This window comes from Pseudopipra pipra, chromosome 3, assembly GCF_036250125.1.
Source record: "Pseudopipra pipra isolate bDixPip1 chromosome 3, bDixPip1.hap1, whole genome shotgun sequence".
NCBI lineage: Eukaryota > Metazoa > Chordata > Aves > Passeriformes > Pipridae > Pseudopipra > Pseudopipra pipra.
In genome coordinates this window covers 16781132-16800732 of record NC_087551.1, presented here as the reverse complement: position 1 = coordinate 16800732, position 19601 = coordinate 16781132, and the positions used below count along the sequence as shown (strand labels likewise).

At 44.3% G+C, this 19601-nt stretch overlaps 2 protein-coding genes across 4 annotated transcripts in view; one reads left to right on the top strand and one right to left on the bottom strand.

The window, feature by feature from the left end:
• Positions 1–14794, top strand: part of XDH (xanthine dehydrogenase) — a 67144-nt gene extending 52350 nt beyond the window's left edge. For all 3 annotated transcript variants that reach the window (XM_064648039.1, XM_064648036.1, XM_064648035.1), the window contains 12 exons: positions 688–879; positions 1367–1512; positions 2107–2188; positions 2766–2861; positions 3572–3700; positions 4734–4808; positions 5629–5681; positions 6701–6815; positions 7470–7535; positions 9257–9445; positions 10556–10723; positions 11449–14794. In XM_064648039.1, coding sequence (XP_064504109.1) covers positions 688–879; positions 1367–1512; positions 2107–2188; positions 2766–2861; positions 3572–3700; positions 4734–4808; positions 5629–5681; positions 6701–6815; positions 7470–7535; positions 9257–9445; positions 10556–10723; positions 11449–11499 — 1362 coding nt within the window. In that variant the 3' untranslated portion in view covers positions 11500–14794. The remainder of the gene's footprint in view (positions 1–687; positions 880–1366; positions 1513–2106; positions 2189–2765; positions 2862–3571; positions 3701–4733; positions 4809–5628; positions 5682–6700; positions 6816–7469; positions 7536–9256; positions 9446–10555; positions 10724–11448) is intronic.
• A 1095-nt stretch (positions 14795–15889) lies between these two features.
• Positions 15890–18478, bottom strand: LOC135410989 (carbohydrate sulfotransferase 9-like). Its single transcript, XM_064648040.1, has 2 exons — positions 18248–18478; positions 15890–16798 (listed from the first exon to the last, which is right to left on the bottom strand). Exons 1-2 carry the CDS (start codon positions 18342–18344, stop codon positions 15990–15992), a joined length of 906 nt encoding a protein of 301 aa, XP_064504110.1. The 5' UTR covers positions 18345–18478; the 3' UTR covers positions 15890–15989.
• Positions 18479–19601: the final 1123 nt, after the last annotated feature.

The window sequence follows — 19601 nt, the reverse complement described above, 5'->3', positions numbered from 1 at the left end:
GAGAGTACATCTGTGTGAATTGCCTGTTTGACTGTGTCTGAATCAGGGAACTGGAAAGCGCTCCATGTTGAAATAAGGTTGAAATGTGTATAAACTCCTCTCTGTGCTGCTGCTAGAAGGGAAATCTGGGAACACAAACCAGAAAGAAGCTCTACCCTTTCCCACTGTGGACAAATAGTGGACAAAGCTCTCAAAATCTTGCTGTTCAGATGTAGCTATTGAAAATCTTTATTTCAAATGGCTGCCCTTACTGCCATAGCCCAGCCAATGAGTCAGTTGATATCAGCAAGACTTCTTTTCCAACAACAGATTACTCAGTATAATTAAAAGAAAATTCTCTTTCTTCCAGATGGGTAATGGCATTTAGTTGCAGTTTGACTCACCATGAGCCCAGGGCCAAAAATGACTTTGAAGCTCAATCTGTCCCAGAGTCATAGGTGTCAACAGAGAGCTGTGCATATTGTCCTGTCCTTCAGGAGGATACCACTTGACACTCCATTGCACATGGGAGGCAGTACTTGCTTCACTTCAGTGCTCTTCCAGCTGTGTAGACAGCAGAACTACAGGGTGCAAGAGAAAGTGCTGGTTGTTATAAATTAGCTTCAGAGCTTTCCAGTCTGGTTTTGGCAGCTAGTGAGAAGTCCGATTCGTGTAAAATGTGTCACCTCCATTCCTTTTCTTCACCAGGTTATGGACAGAGCCCTGTTACATTTGGATAACTCCTACAACATCCCCAATGTCAGCAGCGTGGGGACTATTTGCAAGACCAACCTGCCTTCCAACACAGCCTTCCGTGGCTTTGGAGGGCCCCAAGGAATGATGATTGCTGAGTGCTGGATGAGCGACCTTGCTCGGAAGTGTAACCTGCCACCTGAGGAGGTACAGATCCATTCACATGTTTCAGGGTGGTGCTGCCTCTGAACAAGCTCTGAGAAGTGGACGCAGCCACATAATATTTTAAAGCATAAGAACTTTTGCTTCATTTTTGCTAAGCTCCTAGCAGGATTTCAAGCTATTTTGTATGGCAGACACATTATAGAACCGATTATCTCCTGCTTAGTTAAATTCCATGGTAGCCTCAATTGTGTAACATCTGCTTTAAGGATAGATATTAAAACAAAAGTCCAAAGGCAGTAGGTACCCTAATCTTACTAACAATGTGCTTAAATTCCGATCTCTCTGAAATTTCCCAGCCTTAATGTCTTAGTTTCTGTTTTCTCATAAACAGATATATACCTGTTAATTCTGTTTTGTAGAATAATCGGAGAAGTAAAACTAGGAACCAACACACCTTTGATCTGCTCCCTTAAAAAGACTTTGTCTGAAGCATTAAAATTGACATGTCCTTTATATGTTCTTTGAGAAGGTGCGGAAGCTCAACCTCTATAACGAAGGAGACCTAACTCATTTTAACCAGAAGCTGGAGGGATTTACTCTACAAAGATGCTGGGATGAATGTTTGTCAAGCTCTAGCTATCACGCCAGGAAGAAACTAATCGAAGAATTCAACAAGTAAGTGTTCTGGAGCTGTCTTGTTGCTGCGTGCACCTGTTGCCCACTAATTTCTGAAGTTCTCTTAGCAATTTGAGTGATGTGAAGTCAGACCTTATATTTGCTGAGTGACTTTTTGAAGTTTCTCTTTTTGAAATTCCTTCATGCTTGCTACTGTTGGAGGAAACGTTTATCAATGAACTAGTGGCATAAATAAGGCAGGAATCAGACCTGGCATGACATGATTTTGCAAGCAAAATGTAGCAAAGGAGAGGGGCTCCGTTAAGTCCAGCTAGGATTTTCACATGTCTATCAAGGTAGTTTGTTTAGGCTTGACCTGACCTATAGTCTTTTTCAGTTGGCTTGTATATACAACTGAATAGTTAATAGCCCAGACAACTGCTTCTATAATGCATAGGGGAAGTATCTTCAGTTTGAATTTCTTCTTGTTGTGTCCCATAAAGAAAGCCATTATTTAATACAAATTCCCTATTGACTCAGTCCATATTGCGTTCAGGTACATTCTACTTTGATGACTAAACTGTTGGAAGGAAGTACAGTATTGAGTTGTGATAAAAACCTCATGAGTATACGAACAATGTTCTTTCCTTTCAGGCAGAATCGCTGGAAGAAGAGAGGGATGTGCATCATTCCTACCAAATTTGGCATCAGTTTCACTGTCCCGTTTCTGAACCAGGTCTGTAAGTGTCATTCACCTTCTCACTAGAGAAGGCGGATTTATGCTGCCTCTCTCAGGCCCTCCTCCATTTGTACTGAACTGGAGCTTCTTGGAAAAGTAGTGAATTAGTTAAGAAAGAGCACACATTTTTTGAGCCAAAATGTGCAACACAACAGTTACCAGTTTATACTGTCCAAAAGACACTCCAATGTAGCTATGTTTGCATTGGTACCCTGTTAATTTCCCTGCCTTCCCTCTTCCTCAGTAGTTGAAACACCTCTCCTGTGTTTGACCTGATTTGATGGATTGCCAGTGGTGTTAGCAAGTTCAGGAGAAGGATGCATCTGTGTTTCACAGGGGCAGGTTTGGGTTACTTCATCTGCTTTCTGAGCTGAAAATATCAACTGAGGTTTTTTATGTCTGTCATTGGAACTTCTGGAGAGTTTGTGAGACTAAACCAAACTCACCTCAAGCGTAGACTAGTGGCTTCATTTACACCAAAGAACAACCTTAGTCCAGTTCCAAACTAATTCTCTCTGTAGTCTGGTAAGTACTTCACTAGTTAATTTATGATGATTAATATTTCCTTTTATAGGCTGGAGCTCTGGTCCATGTGTATACAGATGGCTCTGTGTTACTTACACATGGGGGGACTGAGATGGGTCAAGGACTTCACACCAAAATGATTCAGGTAATGATGAGTTTGGACTTAACCAGATGAGACATCTTTCCAGGAAAATTACACTCTCACTACACCCTGTTGCCTCAGGCATCTTGACACTTCCTCTGTGTGCTTGCATAGGGTAACAAATCATGACTAATTCCTCTTCATTGTTTCAGCAGCAGTGCTAGATTTCCACACTATTATTGCAATTGAGTATGATAATTAGATTCTTCACCATCTTAACTCTTATTATGTAGATAATGCAGGTTATACTTACAGTCTAGATTCTCTGGCATTTTCCTTTCACCCCATAAAAGTACAGTTTACATATATTTTACACAAAAACTAGTCGTATTGCACACATATTTATCTGCATATGCTAGTTAAAAAGGTCTGAGGGAGCAACACTGCTTTGGCAGGGAAATGAGAGGGAAATCTAATGGGCTCTTGATCCTCTGATTTTTATAATTGTTGAGAAAAGAACTTAGTCTCACAGAAGTGAATGTTTGCCACTCTGGCAAAAGTGTGTGTGCTCACACACATTCAGTCTGTGAAATGCAAACTTAACAATGTTAATAATGCCTTGCACTCAGTCACTGAACCAACTGAGTCTTCAGGAAAAATGAAATTTATGATGGGAGAGAGGTTGCAGTGTGGGTCCTGGCAGTGTAAGTAATCAATGGTAATGCTCATGTATAAGAAGCGCTGCTTACCAAGTGTTTACTTTTCTTCTGCAGGTTGCCAGCAGGTCCCTGGGAATCCCCACCTCCAAAATTTACATCAGTGAGACCAGCACAAACACTGTCCCAAACACCTCCCCGACAGCTGCGTCCGTCAGTGCGGACATCAATGGAATGGCCGTCCATGTATGGAAGCTGAGTTATTTAAAGTAGCCAGGTTACAAACTAGAGCTCCAGAGCACAAAAAGTTGTCGTGTATTTATCTGTTGCTTAAGGAAAATGACCATCCAAAGGCAATTCTGGCCTAAGGATGCCCCATAACTTCTTTACCTGCTATAACTACACATGATATTAGATTATGAATGACTATATTGTTTTTTAAGTTGTTCAAAACTGTCCTTCAGTCCTTTGGTAGTTCTAAAAATAGAGTGTTTGGGATTACTCAAAATGAATGGAACAGAGCATCTATTTAAATAGTCAGCTTCTTAGTAATTCATGCAGTCTTACCTATAACTACCTATATTTATATATGGGTAGGTAGCTATATATATATTAACCAATCTATAACAAATATATTTTGCTGCATGTATTAATAGCAGCTGGTTTGTGACCTGTGCTCCAGAACCAAAGACCTTTAGGTGTTGATGTGCTCATAGCAAACATTCTGCTGTAGCAATGGCGTGGTCATGACTGTCTGCCATGGTGGAGTTACCAATGCATGTATTTGCATGATATGTGACTTTTCCATTAGGAATTTAGTACTGGCCATTCTCATTTTAAAAGAAAAGGGGAAATGTAACCTGCAAAGCAAAATCATCAGGCTGTTTTTATTCTCTGCACAGCTTGTCTGAGTAGGTTGAATTTTGGCAGGAATTTTTTTGGTGTTACAGGATTCTCTTGTAAGATATGCTAAGATGTCCTACTGTGATTTGGTACAGAGAAAGTTATGATATTTTGTGTCATGGACCAGGAAGTTCTGGGCTGGATTTGGTATTCTTTTCTGCCATCAGCACAGCCGATCTCCTTTAAAATCCTTTTCAGTCAGTATCTATTCCTGTAGAGCAAGACATCTGTTAGTGAACTTTGTTCCTTTTTATGATATGCTGAAGTGGTAAGGGCAATATTGATTTAAATAGAAGGTTCTTTGAAACTCCTATAGGGCTCTTAATAGTATAAGTTGGCTTTTCAAATATTAATATACTTCTCTCTCTGTTTCTAGAATGCATGTCAGACTATCTTAAAAAGACTGGAGCCAATCAAACAGTCTAATCCCAAAGGATCCTGGGAAGACTGGGTAAGCTGTTGTTAGAGATTGTTTTAATTGGCAAACCATCTGTGCAGGTGTATCCTTTAGGCCTTCTACATCTTGCTAGCATAGACCTGAACAAAGACAACTAACCAGAAACCTGGCAGGGGTTTCCAAGTAAACAAACCTTGCAAGAGGTCATCCCCATCAGCTATGACTTTAACACTGAGAGTTCTCCAAATTCTGGGACCTGCTTCTGATGGACTTCATCAAATAAAAGTTTTGAGTGGTTATATATATATCTTTCTAGTCAGGCTATAGTCTTGTACAGAAGGAAACCTCATTTTTAATGAAGGGATTCTGTGACAAAGATGACTGTTGAGCTGCCATTCACCCCCTGCAGTGCTCCTTGGCTGCAATATCTCTGTGCCCTCAATGAGAAGAGATTGGTGGGCTGTAAGGCTCTCGGGCCGTTTTCAGATCCAAGCTCTGCTCTTCATCAGAGGAGTTTTGACTCTGGGATTTGGAAGTCAGGATAGAATTTCCTTTAGCCTCACTGAAGTCAAGGTGACTTGTCAATTTAACCTTTTGTCTCCGAGGCTAGATGTCTAACCTGTAGCTGAGAGCCAAACAAACAAAAGCAAGTCTTAACCTTTGTAAGTGGTCAAGTTCTGCCCTTGGTAGCTGCTGATGGGGCTGTTTGAGGAAGCAGCTGCAATCATGATGTTTTCCTTGGCAGTGCTGGTGTTGAGTAGTGTGACAGTTACCTGTCACTGGACACCTTCTACTTGAGGTCCCCTGGAAATGTTTTTGGGCAGCTATTTTGCAGGGACTGGTTGTACAATTATTGTTTTGTTCACTTTGCCAGATTGTAGCCGCCTACCAGAGCTGTATTAGCCTGTCGGCCACAGGGTTTTACAGGTGAGTGAAAATTCACACTGCAGAGGCACAGCTCTTACCTGATTGCATGGATTGCATCCAGGGAAATTCTGGGAGGATTTACAGCCCCTATCCCCCTGTTGCTGCTCTAACTTAGGGTTGCATTCCCTCTCCTACCTAGAAATGCTAAACTGACATTGACACTCTCCTGGCTGGGGAGAAATCAGAGCTTTGCCTGGGGCTCTGCGCTGTGTCTGCCTTGTGACTTAGTGTGGCACTAGAACTGTCATACAGGATAAGAAGGGGGAAGGGTTGTCCTTGAGGACAGTTGGCTGGAGTGGTATCCTGATTTTTGTGGAATGAGCAGATACCAGTGTTTCCAATTTCGTTCTCCCACTTCAAACTCTTGTTGGTTCCTGTGTAGTTCTGAAGTGAGGGACTTCTCCTAGTCAGCTTTACTGCTGGAGGAAAACAGAGATCCATCACCTTTAAGGCAGAGGGGCTGACAAAAATAACTAAACATAGTTTTGTGAAGAACATATTTAGGACTAAAATACACTATGAGCTCATTCCTTTTGCATCTCTGAAATGTATTTTTTCTCTTAATCAAGTGACTTGTCAGTATTTTAATAAACCAGTTTTCAGATAAAGTATAAGTTTGCCATGAACTGTGCTTAAAATAATTACTTGCTCTAATCCAGTCTCTGGCTCAGCTTTTTTATGCTCTGAAACTTAATGGCCTCCAAGAAATGTTCAACTGTACACTAAAAGCAAAGGGTTTGCTACAGCATTGGTGAGAATGGGTTTATAGTAGTCATCAAAAGCCCCAAGATTCATGGGAAAATAAAGGTGGCTAAAATAGTTTGATAGTTTTGATCAGGTTTTGGAATACAAAGCAGCTTTAGCAGGTTTCTATTTATAGTTGTTTACACTTTTCATTTCTGCATGGGCTTGATGGAAGGAGTGAAACAGAAGTGAATAAGGATTTTGATAAGTTGCAACGTGGTTGTATTTGTTTTGTTCATGGAATGAAATGCAGTTTTGTTTCTCTTTGTATCAAGAATTCCTGACGTTGGCTACGACTTTGAAAAGAATGAAGGGAAACCATTCTCCTACTTCAGTTATGGCGTTGCTTGCTCTGAGGTTGAAATAGATTGTCTGACAGGTGACCACAAGGTGAGGGGGTCAGCAGTGAAATAGCTCTGTTTTGGTGAAGGAAACCATCACGTGCAGCTAGAGCAAATACTGGGTGTGAGCCTGTTCCTGGCTCTGCCATTGGTCCGCTGTGACCTTCAGTAAATTTCTTAACTCCTCTGTTCCACAGTGCAACAATCTGTAAAGTATAATAAAACAATAATTATCTACCCTGTGGGGATTTTACAAGGCTTAATGAATGATTGCAAAAGTTATTGGATTTGCTTAAGTAAGAGATAGCAGCACTGTGTTAGTACAAATGAACAGAAGCATAGTGGAATGAGTTAATCATTAAAAATAGCACTGAAGACTTTTAGAAAGAAAGAAAGAAAGAAAAAAATCGTCAAAATCTGACCTAGTTGGTTATGCTCAGGTACAGACCAGTGATATTTGTAGCTTGGAACTAATATAAATTGGGTCCATTGGATCTCTGGAGAAAAGTGCAGTGAATTCCTTTGATTTACTTTTGGGCTGAACTCAGATTAAAAGTCAGTATGAAGAGTTCAGCTGAGATAGATTTATGAACGCTCTCCGAGTGTGGGATAGTGTTTGGATACATTACTCCTCCTCACACAAGACCATGGTGTACCAGTTTCAATGAACTGTGCTGATTTATCCTTTATTTCTGTTCTTTAGAACATTCGCACAGACATTGTTATGGATGTTGGAACCAGTCTGAACCCAGCCATAGATATAGGACAGGTAAGTGAAATAGTGTTGCTGTTTCCATCACATTAAAGCAATCACACAACTCTCAGGCTTCTCTATTTATTATCCCTCTCCATGTTGTGCCTTTGCAAACACAGCCTTTTAAAGTTGGTACAGAATTATGCAGGGAAATATTCTGTTAGAGGTTTGGGGTTTTTTTTGCCTTGAATATTAATGCTACAGGATATTGTCCAGTTGCCACCACACTGATGTTTTTCAGCATCTGCCTTGCCTTAGAAATGAATCATAATACTAATATTGTTGAATAACCTCATCCCAGCTTATTCAACCATAGTTGAATCAGTTTTTACAGTGTGGCATGTGAGACTAAATCCTATACCTGATTTTTATATTCCTATCTGTCAATATCAAGTCCCATTTAATTCAGTGAAAATTCTTCTGTGAATAAAGATTTAGGATGGTAGATTCTGTCCTCTGGCTACTGCTGTGTAGAGTTCTCAACAGGAAGTTGAGCCAGTCACTTAGCTTGCAAATTCCTTGGTGAGGGATAAGCTTACTTCAATATTTTATAGAGTAATAATCACAGTATCTCTCAGCAAATAAAGATAATAAACACAGCATTGTTTGATAGACCAAGAAATGAATCATTAGACACTTGCACAGGCTTATCTAGCCATCTTAGCTCCCTTGTTAACTCTAGGTGTTGATATGGTGTGACTTCAGGGAAACTACTGCAGGATTTGGGGTTTATGGGAAAGCATGACTTGCAGAGCTCTGCTATAACTAAAATGAAACTTCTTTGAAAGCAACGTTTTTTCTGAAAAAGATTTTTTTTGGAAGTGGCCAAGAGGAAATGAGGCTTTCTGTCTTTGCAGCCTGTCGGTTTGCATCTGGGAACAAAAAGATAGGCTAAGTGGAGCCTGTCAAAGAGGTCTCAAGTTCCTGTGTCCTTCCATGAATTACTGCAGAGGGTCTATGGGCACAGGAGAGAAAGGATGTTGCATGAGTGTAGGAATGCAATATGTGGAGATGGGTTAAAGAATGCTTGTGCCAAATCCTGAGATTGGTCTGACTGTCAGATATCTCAGTGGGCACAGAGAGCAGAGCTGCTTCATGCAGGGTTGTTCAAGCATGTCCTCCTCTCATAGCTGTTCCCCTTTATTTTTTAATTTTTAATTTTTTTCTCCTAAAATTTATAGTAGAAAAAATATGCAAGGAAGTCTTTAGTACTTGAACGGATATGGGGGTGTTTTTGCAGGTGTCTGTTCTGGTGACCTGAGAATATACAGCACTTAGGAAAGCATTAATACTGAAATAGAAAGCATAAAATAGTTTTTCTTCAAATATTTCATCTTTAGTCCTTTCAGTCTACTTGTCCTTTGAATTATCAGTTAGTACAACTCATTCAGTGTTAATCTACCTGGGAAGGGATCAATATTTTAGCATTGATTTTTTTTTTTCTCCTTGCTTCATCAGAAAATTCCTGTCCTGCATTTACAGAAAATCTGCTTGTGTCTATTTGGAAATTGCTTCACCTACCAGGGTAATGCAGCCACATCTGTGTGGGAACACAGGAGCTGTGCAAAGGTGCCAAGCTGTACTTGGCAAAAGGAACAAGGGTTTAGAGAAGAAAAGAGGGATATTAGTCAGAAGGGGAGGGTAGAAAACTCTAGTAGATGTCATCACTTTTTGTTCTTGCACAGGGAAGAACAACAGCAACAAAAAAATGTAACCTTGTTTGGGTGTGTTTGCAGATAGAAGGAGCGTTTGTCCAAGGCCTTGGGCTCTTCACCATGGAGGAGCTGCGCTACTCTCCTGAAGGAAACTTGTACACTCGAGGGCCTGGGATGTACAAAATCCCAGCATTTGGAGACATCCCAACAGAATTCTATGTGTCTCTTCTTCGTGACTGCCCAAATAGCAAAGCAGTTTACTCATCCAAGGTACGCCGGCAAGATCTGCAGGCCTCTTACTGCTCTATAATTCTGTGAAGCTGAGGTGTGATAATCATTCTATGTGTCTAAATAATTTGTCTTGTTATGCTGTCTTTATTTTGAGGTCAGCATCTTTTCCTGTTTCTTACCAGAAATATGTTCACTATCCTTTATGGTTAGGAAAAACTATAATAACCTGCACATTGCTGCCCTGATTGTCCATTAGACAGAATTGAAGTGGCTTTGCTGAGCCAGTTTTGCTGTATCAGAGGCTGCCAGCTTCCCCCTGCATGTCAGCTCCCTGGTTGCCTTTCCCTGGCATCAGAGCCATCACTCTGGATGTTTCCAGCAGTGTCATTTCCCCAGATCTCATATGCCAAGGTCTTGTGTCTGTTTTCATGTTTTGCTTTCTTCACTGTTTCACAGTGCTCATGTTACCCTTAAAGGTCCATTATTAATCCATGTGTCCTTCAGCTGTTTGCACTGCAGTCAGTGATGGCTACACAGAGCAGGGCTGGATAAGCAGCACCAATGAATTTGTTTTGCTTAACAGAGCCACCCAGAGAGGGGCCACCCAGCATCCTTATCTGTATTTGCCTGGCTTGCTTCCATTCAGTCTCCCATTTCCCCATTTCCCCTTCCACAAAGACATCTCATCAACGAGGAGAACTTTTTGGGTCATTAGTGCCAATGACAGAATTAAGAAAAAAAGGGTTGGCAGGGACCTCAGTACTAGATGATACTTGTGTAATCCCTGAGGGAGGCATTCCCGCTGGCTTGCAAGGACCTCCAGTGGTGGAGTATCATGCTCTCTGCCCAGACAGTTTATCACTGCCTTATCTGAATTCCCTTTGCTGCAATTTTAGCACCATTCAGAACACTATGAGAATGGGTTAGTCCCCTTTTCCTTCATAACAGCCTTGCTGTGTCAGAAACCTTGTGATTTCCTACTGTTTCTTCTTTATATGAACTGGGGGTTGTTTTAGCTCAGTCTTTCCTCTCTGATCACACCTGGCAGACTGGAGGCTGTTTTAGCTTCATATTTCCTCACTGAACACATCTGGTAGACTGAGGTTCACATCTGGAAAGCAAGTCTCACTCTTGCTTGTGGTCTTCTAGGCCGTGGGAGAACCACCTCTGTTCCTGTCTGCCTCGGTGTTTTATGCCATTAAAGATGCCATCTACGCAGCGAGGAAGGACTCCGGCCTGACTGAGCCATTCAGGCTGGACAGCCCTGCCACCCCGGAGAGGATCCGCAATGCTTGCGTGGACATCTTCACCAAAATGGTAACAGCCTCTGGTTCCATAGTCTGCTCCCTAGCCAGCCTACCCCACGTAGAGTGGGTGTGGTAGTCACAGTGGCAGGATGTGTCCCTGCTTAAGCAGATGGTTTTTATTTCATGGTTGTTATCCTTCATTTAACATGCTGCCAACTGAGAGACAAATCCAAAGACCAGCATTGCTGGGCTCCCACTGCAGGAAGGGCTGCTGCACACTGTCATTGGAATTGCAGTCCATCCCTCCATCCTCCAAGTGTTGTCTGTAGAACAAATCACTGACTGCTTGTCCTGATGCTCCTGACTATCATCTCTCTCCCCTAACATGGTTAGGGCCACTCTGTGATCTAGGGGTGTCTTTCAGGGAAGGAGGGAGAGGAAAGTGTTACTGAAAATACACCCTTCTCCTGAATGTCATGGCCACAGGACTCTCCCTAGGGGCTGTGAGCTTGATCTGAAGGAGTTCACAAGCTGACCCTGCCACTGTCTCTTCATGGGCTCCTCAGTCACAGTGTTGTCACAGGTCTCTGCAGGAGCTGACCATTAGGCCTTCAGCTAGAGCCAGGCCCAGCCTCCAACAGAAGTGCCATGAGACAGACATCTCCGTGTTTTGAAAGACTGGGACAGGAGCTCATATCTTCACCAGCACAAAGTCACCCACCTCAAAAGGAACATGCCAAACCCTGGCCAGGATCCTCATTTGTTACCAACCCAATTATTCTTTTCTCTTTACAGTGCCCTTCTGCTGAGCCAGGGACCTTTAAGCCATGGTCTGTGCGTGTGTAAAAGGAAAGTCTGGGGAGCAAACTGCTGAAACTGAGCTTACACCAGAGGAACCACAAGGCAGAAGGACTATAATGGAGAAAAAAATACCTGTGTTAATGTGGCTCACCCAGGGATTCATGGAGCTTTCACATTTAATTGTCCAATCACTGTTTTCTCTAGGAGAAGGAATTGCTGGCAGATTATAGCTGCAATGTAAATTCAAATGAAGATAAAGTGGAAGGTGATGTTATCCAGGTGTAATTGAAAAATCTTACAGGTTTCATATAAAATTGCTGCAGTGATGCTTATTACCAGCCAGTGTGAAATGGCAGGGTGGTTGTTTCTTTTTTTTCCTACTGTGGGGAAAGATGGACCACTTAGTTATGCTATGCCAAGAAGGACTTTAATGTGTTGAGCCCAGACATACAGTCCTCTCACTGAGATGGGGGAAGGCCTAAGAGGCACTGAGGGCTGGACTCTACTGTGTCCCCTCTGCACAAAAAGCCAGATATATGCTAGAGGAAGATGAGGAGGACTTTTAATGTTAGCTAACAGAGGTCGTCTTTCCTGTGTAACAGAAGTGTTTCAGAGGAAAACGCTAAAATGTGACCAATAACTGATTCATCCCGAATTAAATGACTGTTGTTGTGTCTGCACCTGTGCTTTAATGAGGTCTTAGTTCAACTGCTACCTTGTCTTGTCTGATTAAAGATAAAAACTAGAGATACCAAGAGGACTTCCATCAAGATGCTACTTTGTTTGACACATCCTTTTCCTGTCCCACACCTCCATATCTTTCCCCATATTTTAAATAGGAAAGGACATCAGCTACCTTGGAGTAACAGAGAAAGTTGCTCATCATTGTTCCCAAGGAAATTTGTACCAGCCTAAGCAAGGGACACAAGGAGGATGGACACAGCTGGGGATTAGCTGACTCTGGGTGCCCTCTAGGGTCAATCCCTTGCTGTCATGCTATGGCCTTGCCTTCTTTTCAAGAGAACTCTTAGTTTTGCTGAATGTAAGAGAATGGGTACCTTTTACTACAGGGACTGCTTGTCTGAAAAATGTGCTGACTGTGTGATGACCTGGTGTCATCTGGGTTGAATATATTTTTTGTGTTGGATCTAGTGCTGGGCATCCCTCTTGACAGGTTTTGTCACTGTCATATTTAACACTGTAGCATCGTGTTATCTCTAGATGATGTCAGCCATGTACTTGTAATCGCTCATCATTGCAAACTTTTATGTTTCTCTGGCCCACAGCTTTATGAAAATGTCCTTTTTCTGTTTTTGCACTCCTAGGGCCATCAAAAAAATATGGTGCAAGAGGATGTAACTCCATTGCCTTCTATAAAATTTTGCTTACATGCAAACTACTTAAAATTGGCCTCTATCTTAGGACTGGATGAAGTATGCTCAGTGTGAAATATTTTTTTTAAGCACTCTGGGGTATATTGCTTGGAAATATGTAGATTTATTTCTCAGCTTCAATACAATGGTTCTACCATTTAGAAGAAGGGAATTTGTACATGTGAGTTGCAGAAAGTATTTTGTGCCAGTTGTGCTTGCTATGTAATTGTTTTATTAATTGAAATACAATATTGGTGTTTCTTTAACTCTGAGGTACTGAGCAAGAACATGTTTTTGTTTTCTCCTGAAAGTTGGCAATATGAAAAAAACCACTTAGAGAAGAAAATGTGATAATTTGTCTTCAATAATGGCAATTGGAGCCTGTGTATCCACATTCTTGGATGTCCATGAAGGGATACAAAACACAAAGTCTGTAAGGTAGATTGGTATCAGCACTGTTCCTAGGACTTCCACCTCATGGGATCGCTGGACATGCTCATTCAGACCAGGCTGATGATAAATACAAAGGGAAAGTAATGTGTGTTAATGCAGAGCATGGGCAGACACAGGCAGAGTGTGATATTGAGGAGCTTCAAGTGTCACCTCAGGGGAAAGCTGCCAGTGTTCACGGGAGGCCTGCTGCCTGTGGGGGCCCTTGGACATGTCGGGATGTCACTAGCAGGATAAGTGCTCTTTGTTCCCTGTGGTTCTGGAAGCACCTTTTTCATCATTTCAAAAAGGGTTTGTGGTGTCTCACATAGTCACAGTGGCTGCCTGGTCAGGTAAAGTTTTTTTAGATTAGATGTATTTCTTTTGCAATTTGCCTTGTGAGTTAGTTGCAATTGTATTTGCCAAGTTCTGCGTACAGGCAGTGGTCAGAGCAGGCTGTTCAGTGCAGATCTTGGACTGTAGAGCCGCTGTTTTCCTGCTGCATCAGTGAGCCACTCTTTCCCAGGCACCAGTCCTTGCCCTCAAGCCCACCCCAGTTCACAGCCCTTTTGTTACCCTTGCCCAGCAACAATCTGATGGAGGGAGGAAACTCCTTCTTTTTGGGGTGCACTGGAGTTGAATGTAATTTATATCAAACACTCGGGGAGGGTAATGGTATAAAATCAGGGTTGCAAAGTAATTACAGAAACTGGTTTTGAGGGTGTAGGGAAAAGGGAAGCTTGGATGCTAATAGGAATTTACAGAGAGATCATTGTAGCACCTGGCTGTGCTGTGGGTGAGACAGGGACTGTAAGGAACGTGAAGCTGAGATTTTCATGTCACCTCTAAATGTCTTAACATTTCATACATTGCTTTCCTCTGGAACTTAGGAAAGGACTGAGATGTGCTGTAGAGGCCTGGCAGGAAGAGAAGGTCCTGCTATAGGATTCCCAAATTAAGGTGTGCTCTACACTACAAAGCTGTCGGAGAGCAGCTCTCCTGCCGTGAGCGCACAGCCCTGTCCTCTGCCAGGTGCTGTGTCACATCTCTTCACACATGTCCTGCTGCGTGGTAGTCACTGAAGGGAAAGCTACTCACAAAGAGAAAAATGTTCCTTTTCTAGTACTTTCCGGTGAAATACAGCATGGATGCAAGACTCTAATTTAATTACATACAATTGGAAATTTGCTGCTTCTCTCCTTCCCAGAACTGTGTACTCAGAAGAGGAACTATGCCATCTTGCTAGACTGTAAAGTATTGCGCAGAGTAGTGGCACTTAACTTGTAGTTGTTGTACCTGGAGATTTTGTGGGAGGATGAAAGGAGGCCTGCTGATCTGGTGTCTTAGTGCTATTAATTGTGAGAGATGTGAGAGGGAGGGCAAGTTTTTGGTAACTGTTTTAGGTCAGTTCTAATCAAAAGTTTTCACTATCATTCTTTAATGAGCACTGTCAAATTGGTGTCCTCGTTACATGAATGTATGAGGAATTCTCTGTGAATGTCACAACAATGCAAAATAAAGCTGCTAAATATTCTGGAGACCAGTATGCTATGGTAAAAGTCTGCCATGTTTTGAAAGCTGGACAACTTCAGCTCATCCTTGGTGTTTGGCAAACATGGAGCCTTCCTGGAGGCTATGAGTCAGATCAGCTCAGTGACCAAGGCTGGGAGAAGGCGGGTGCTTGCTCCAGGCTACTCAGCCAGACAAAACAGATGAGCCAGCTGGAGCGCCTGGGCCTCACTGGCCACACTGGCAGCCAAGCCCGAACGAAAGCAGAGCCAGTCCTTGTGCTTCTCTGCCAGCAGGAGCTTACAGTAGCCCCACTGTTTTCCACAGCAGCACAGTGATGCATCCTGATGCTTCTAGCCACCTCCACAGGGCCCATCAGCTGCTGAGACAATTTGGAAGGTGGTTTTTCTGCATGGTGTGGCTGGTACCTGGTGCAGACTGAACTATCCTTGTCTCAGTGTCAGCCTTGGCCCATTTGAGTCTGCCCCATAACAGGGGGAGCCAAACTCAAAACTTGTGAATGGAGCAAGCATCATGTGCCATCCTCAAGGCCCTCTTGAGCCTAAACACATAGGAGATGTGAGATTGTAAAACAGGAACAGTTCACACAGAACAGATAAGACTAAATGATGGGCCAGGCCTGATCTTTTGTGAGCATGAAAAGATTGGGAACATCACCAGTGATTCTCCAGGAGGGTGTACCACCCTGTGTCCTATCTCACCTACTTAAGCAGAGTAGGGAGAAGGAGACTCCGGATGACGTGCTCCTTTGGGAACACTTCTTGTATCTGCGTAGGGAGACTTATCACAAAGAAGCCATTGCCAAACCTCTTGGCCCAAAAGGGAGCCCAGAATACAAAATGTCAGTGCAGGGAGAGCATGTGTGATGCTGCTGTGGTTTGCAGCAGGTCCGACCCACTCTAACCCAAGATGCTGGGTTTGCTGAGAGCTGCTCCACTGTTCAGTTCATGCAGTTTTCCAAGCCTAGTGCCACAAGTTTCCCTAGTGCCTGCTCTTGTCGTGTTTAAATACAATTCAACCACATGAAGAGCCTTGATATCCCGTCCCTGGCAGTGGTCTGTCTCAGCTCTCTGACGTACCTTTTGGAGCTGTGACTTGGACAACTACGCTGCAGGCAGCTGCAAAGCAAAGGCCTGTCAGTATCTTGAAGTGCTTTCTTTTGGATTAATGCTCTCTGAAACAGTCCCTCCAGATGGTCTGTTTCTACCAGGTCTCTGGAGTGCTGAAGGAGTCTGACAGAAAACTGCTAGAAAATGGGAAAGCAGAAAGGTCCCAGCGGTAGAAGCGAGAAAGTTTCTTCTTCTGTTGGGCAGACAGCTCACTGAACATCTGCTCTGATAACCACCTGTAGGTCCACAGCACTTGGGTGTCGGTGAACTTGGGGAGGAGGCTGTCCACAGACAGCCCAGCCCGCCGTAGCAGGTGGCCCAGCTCCTGCTCGTGGAAGCCAAACATCACCACGTAGTCGTACTGGATGAGACAGGGCAGGCAGAGGCTGACGAGTGGTTTCCAAGCCACACTGGTGTTGTGTGTTCCACTGGCTAAAACATCCTGAACAAAGCTGCTGAAGGATGGGCTGCTGCCCATGCCTTGCAGGAATGTGGCAATCAGCCTGTGGAAAGGGTCCCTGACAAACAGCACTTTGGTGTAAGACCCCAACATGGCCTCTATCTCTGTCTGGTTGAACCTGCTCAGCTGCGTCTCCTTAGTGTGACGCCAATGGTAGGGAAGCAACACTGGGAGAGTCATGTTTTTCTTCTCTAGCTTCTCCAAAAGATGCTGCCATTCCTCAATTCCCATTGATGGCACTTGGCAGTAGAGGAAGTCCAGCTTGGTGCTTACCCTCAGATTTGAGAGCAGGTAAGCTCTCTCCTGCTGGCTCCTGGGCAGCGTGGTGACTTTGCGTGATTGGCTGCAGAAAGCTCTCAGTCTCTTCTTCCTGAGCTGCTGAACGTGAAGGAAGGTGTCCAGTGTCAAAGTGAAGCCCTCCTCTGCCTTGGGGGCCAGGTCACCTGGGAAACACCATGTGAAGATGGGGGTGAGGAAAGCCCATAGTGGACCTCTGCCCTGAGTCAGCCCCCCCAGCACAGGATGCTGTGGCACTATTTTTTCCAGTTATTTCACTGTGGAAAAGATGTATCATAAATAAAGAAGATGGGTAGGAGAGGGGAGACGAGCCCTACCTGGCAAAGAGCTTGGCTCTGCTGGGATGTGGGTTTCTGTCTCCATGAACATGTGAAATTATGTATACCCAGACCCCACTTTCCCCAAATTGCCATGTCTGAGGACTAATCTTGACCATAACTTGGTGTCAAGGGCCCATTCTCCACTAAATCATAATTTTTCGTTCTATGTCCTTGCTTTCAAATGATCATAACTGAGGTGAGTTTACCAAAGAGTCAGAAATATTCTGAGAGACTGACAAATACACGATGTCCTGCAAACTCTTTTGTGTCTGTTAATATGTTAACATCAGCTACCAAATATATTTGAAAGCAAGGGATGATTCTTAATGGCTTGGGGTGATTTAGGGATCCAAATGACGTAACTTCTTGTATCACTTCCATATGTAAATTTTTCTCTCGTAGATAAAAAGGCAAAAGCAAATAAAAAGCAAAAGGCAAATAGAAGTGAGACAACAACAACGCAAATATAAAAGGCAAAAGCAAATACAAAGCCTTTATGAGAGTCAGCTTAATTTCTCAGATTTCAGCTTTGTTCTTTCCTTTTATCTTCTTATTTTTGATGTGAAGAGGCCATAGTGGGTTAGAATGCGGAAGATTAATGCCTGCCTTGTTACTTTCTCTTTTTAGCAGCAGCACATCTGCCTCATCTGCTCAGTGCAGGCATTTGGCAGCCCTGGGGAGACACTTAGTTTGGTGGTTTCTCCTGGGTCCTTGGGAAGTTAAATATTTCCCACTGATTTGGGGAGGCTGTTGTACAGGGAAGAGGAGCACAGTTAAAATTGGGCAAAGGACACCAGGAACACAGGAAGAAACGTGGCTGGTGCCTGCAGCTAACCTGGGCTGCTCTTTGAGTTGTCCAGCCCCAGAATGACAATGTCTGCAAAATCTAGTAATGACTTTGCCCTGGAATGATGGGGACTGAAGGAGAGGGATGCATTTTTTAGGCATAAAATGCAATAGTCACAGAAGTCCCTGCTCCTGCTCCTTCCTGCCTTCCCAAAAGCATTTTGCCCTTCCCAGCAAAGGTTTTGGTAGTTCTCTCCAGCAGCCTGAACACCTGTTTTCCCCACCACACCTGAGATCAGTGACCCCACTAAGTTCATAAAGCTGCAGGGCTCCACAGTAAGTGCTTTCTCCACAAACACTGTGCAAAGAGTGTTTTATGTCCTGTAGGCATTTGCCACCAAGAACCTCGAAAAGAAGCTCCAGGTTATTTCCCCCATGGCACAGAAATGCTTCCAGATATGCAGAACCCACATGGTGCCCAGGCCTTACCTCCTTGGCCATTAGCCGGGGTCCACAGCAGCCTCCAGCTCAGGAAAGCAGCGATGCCCAGGGCAGCTGAGACGACGAGGCGGGGAAGGAAACGCATTTCTGGGGTGCTGTGGTAGCGCTGGCTGTTGAACACTGGGCTAGTGAGCAGGTGGGGACCTGAAAGAAGGGTGTTGGGGAACCTCCTGTGTTTAAATAAACACACCCAGAGCTGGGTTAAAGTACTGTTTGGCAGCAGCTTGGCTCAGGGCAGGGAAATAGCCTGAGTCACAAAAGGTGCCTCCTGCCCTATGTTTACAATATGAGTTTTTGAGGCAAAATCTGCCTTTTTGTTCAATGTTCGTGCCACCCTCAGCACTTGGCTTTGCCAGATGACAGCGATCCCTGTGAGAAACAAGCCCTGCATCCCCAGTCCTGTGCAGGGTTCTGCAGAGCCAGGTGGGGCAAGATGTCCTGGGTCCCCTGATCCACCTTGTTCTCTGCTGACTTTGGCACTCAGTGAGGTACTACTCAGAGGAATGCTGCTGTGGGGAGCAGCGTGTCCTGGGACTGGGGCTGAGCAAGTGTTGGGCCATGGGTCCTGCCCCTGTGGTGCTGGGGGGGACTTTTAAGGTAGAAACTGTGATGGGAAGTGATGTGACAGGGCACATCCAGCGATATGTGGCAGGTCCATGACTAACCAGGGATTTGAAGTACTGAACTGCTGCCTGTGTCCTTTTTACGGGGGGCTGCTTAAAATTTATGACTGCTGCTTGTTTTGTGAGAGCAGCCATAAACACCACGCAGTGTGGAGGCCCCGTTATACCAAAAAGGGGGTGTGATCCTACGCAGGCAGGCAGACATGCTGCTCTCCCCCTTCTCCAAGGAGCTGCAGCCTGACGGGGGCGAGAACCATGGAGAAGGCAGCAAAGGGGACTGCAGCAGCCAGGGGAGTGTGACCTCCTCCCACCCAGTCCCACACTTAACACAGCCACAAAGGCTTCAAAACTGATTGTTTACAAATTGCCTTTTCGTGGTGAGAGTTGCCACCTGCCGCCAGCAGCATCCCTCGGGCAGTCAGGCCATGGGCTGGCGCATGGCAAGGATGCGGTCTGGCCGCCAGACCCTGCAGCTACAGGGAACTGTAGGGACCGAAGGAGATGGGATCACCGCCTCAAAGCTCGAGGAGAGCAAGCTGGCACACTGGGCACGCCGACCAGGGCAGGGTACTGAGCCAGGCAGTGCTCAGGGCGTGGGCACAAGGGCTGTGTTGCACGGGGAGTCTGCCAGTGAAGCAACCCCGTGCGATGGAAACCCACCTCCCAGGAGGACTTGACAGAGCCCGGTCTTGTGCCAGGGTGGCTTTGCTCTCGTCTGG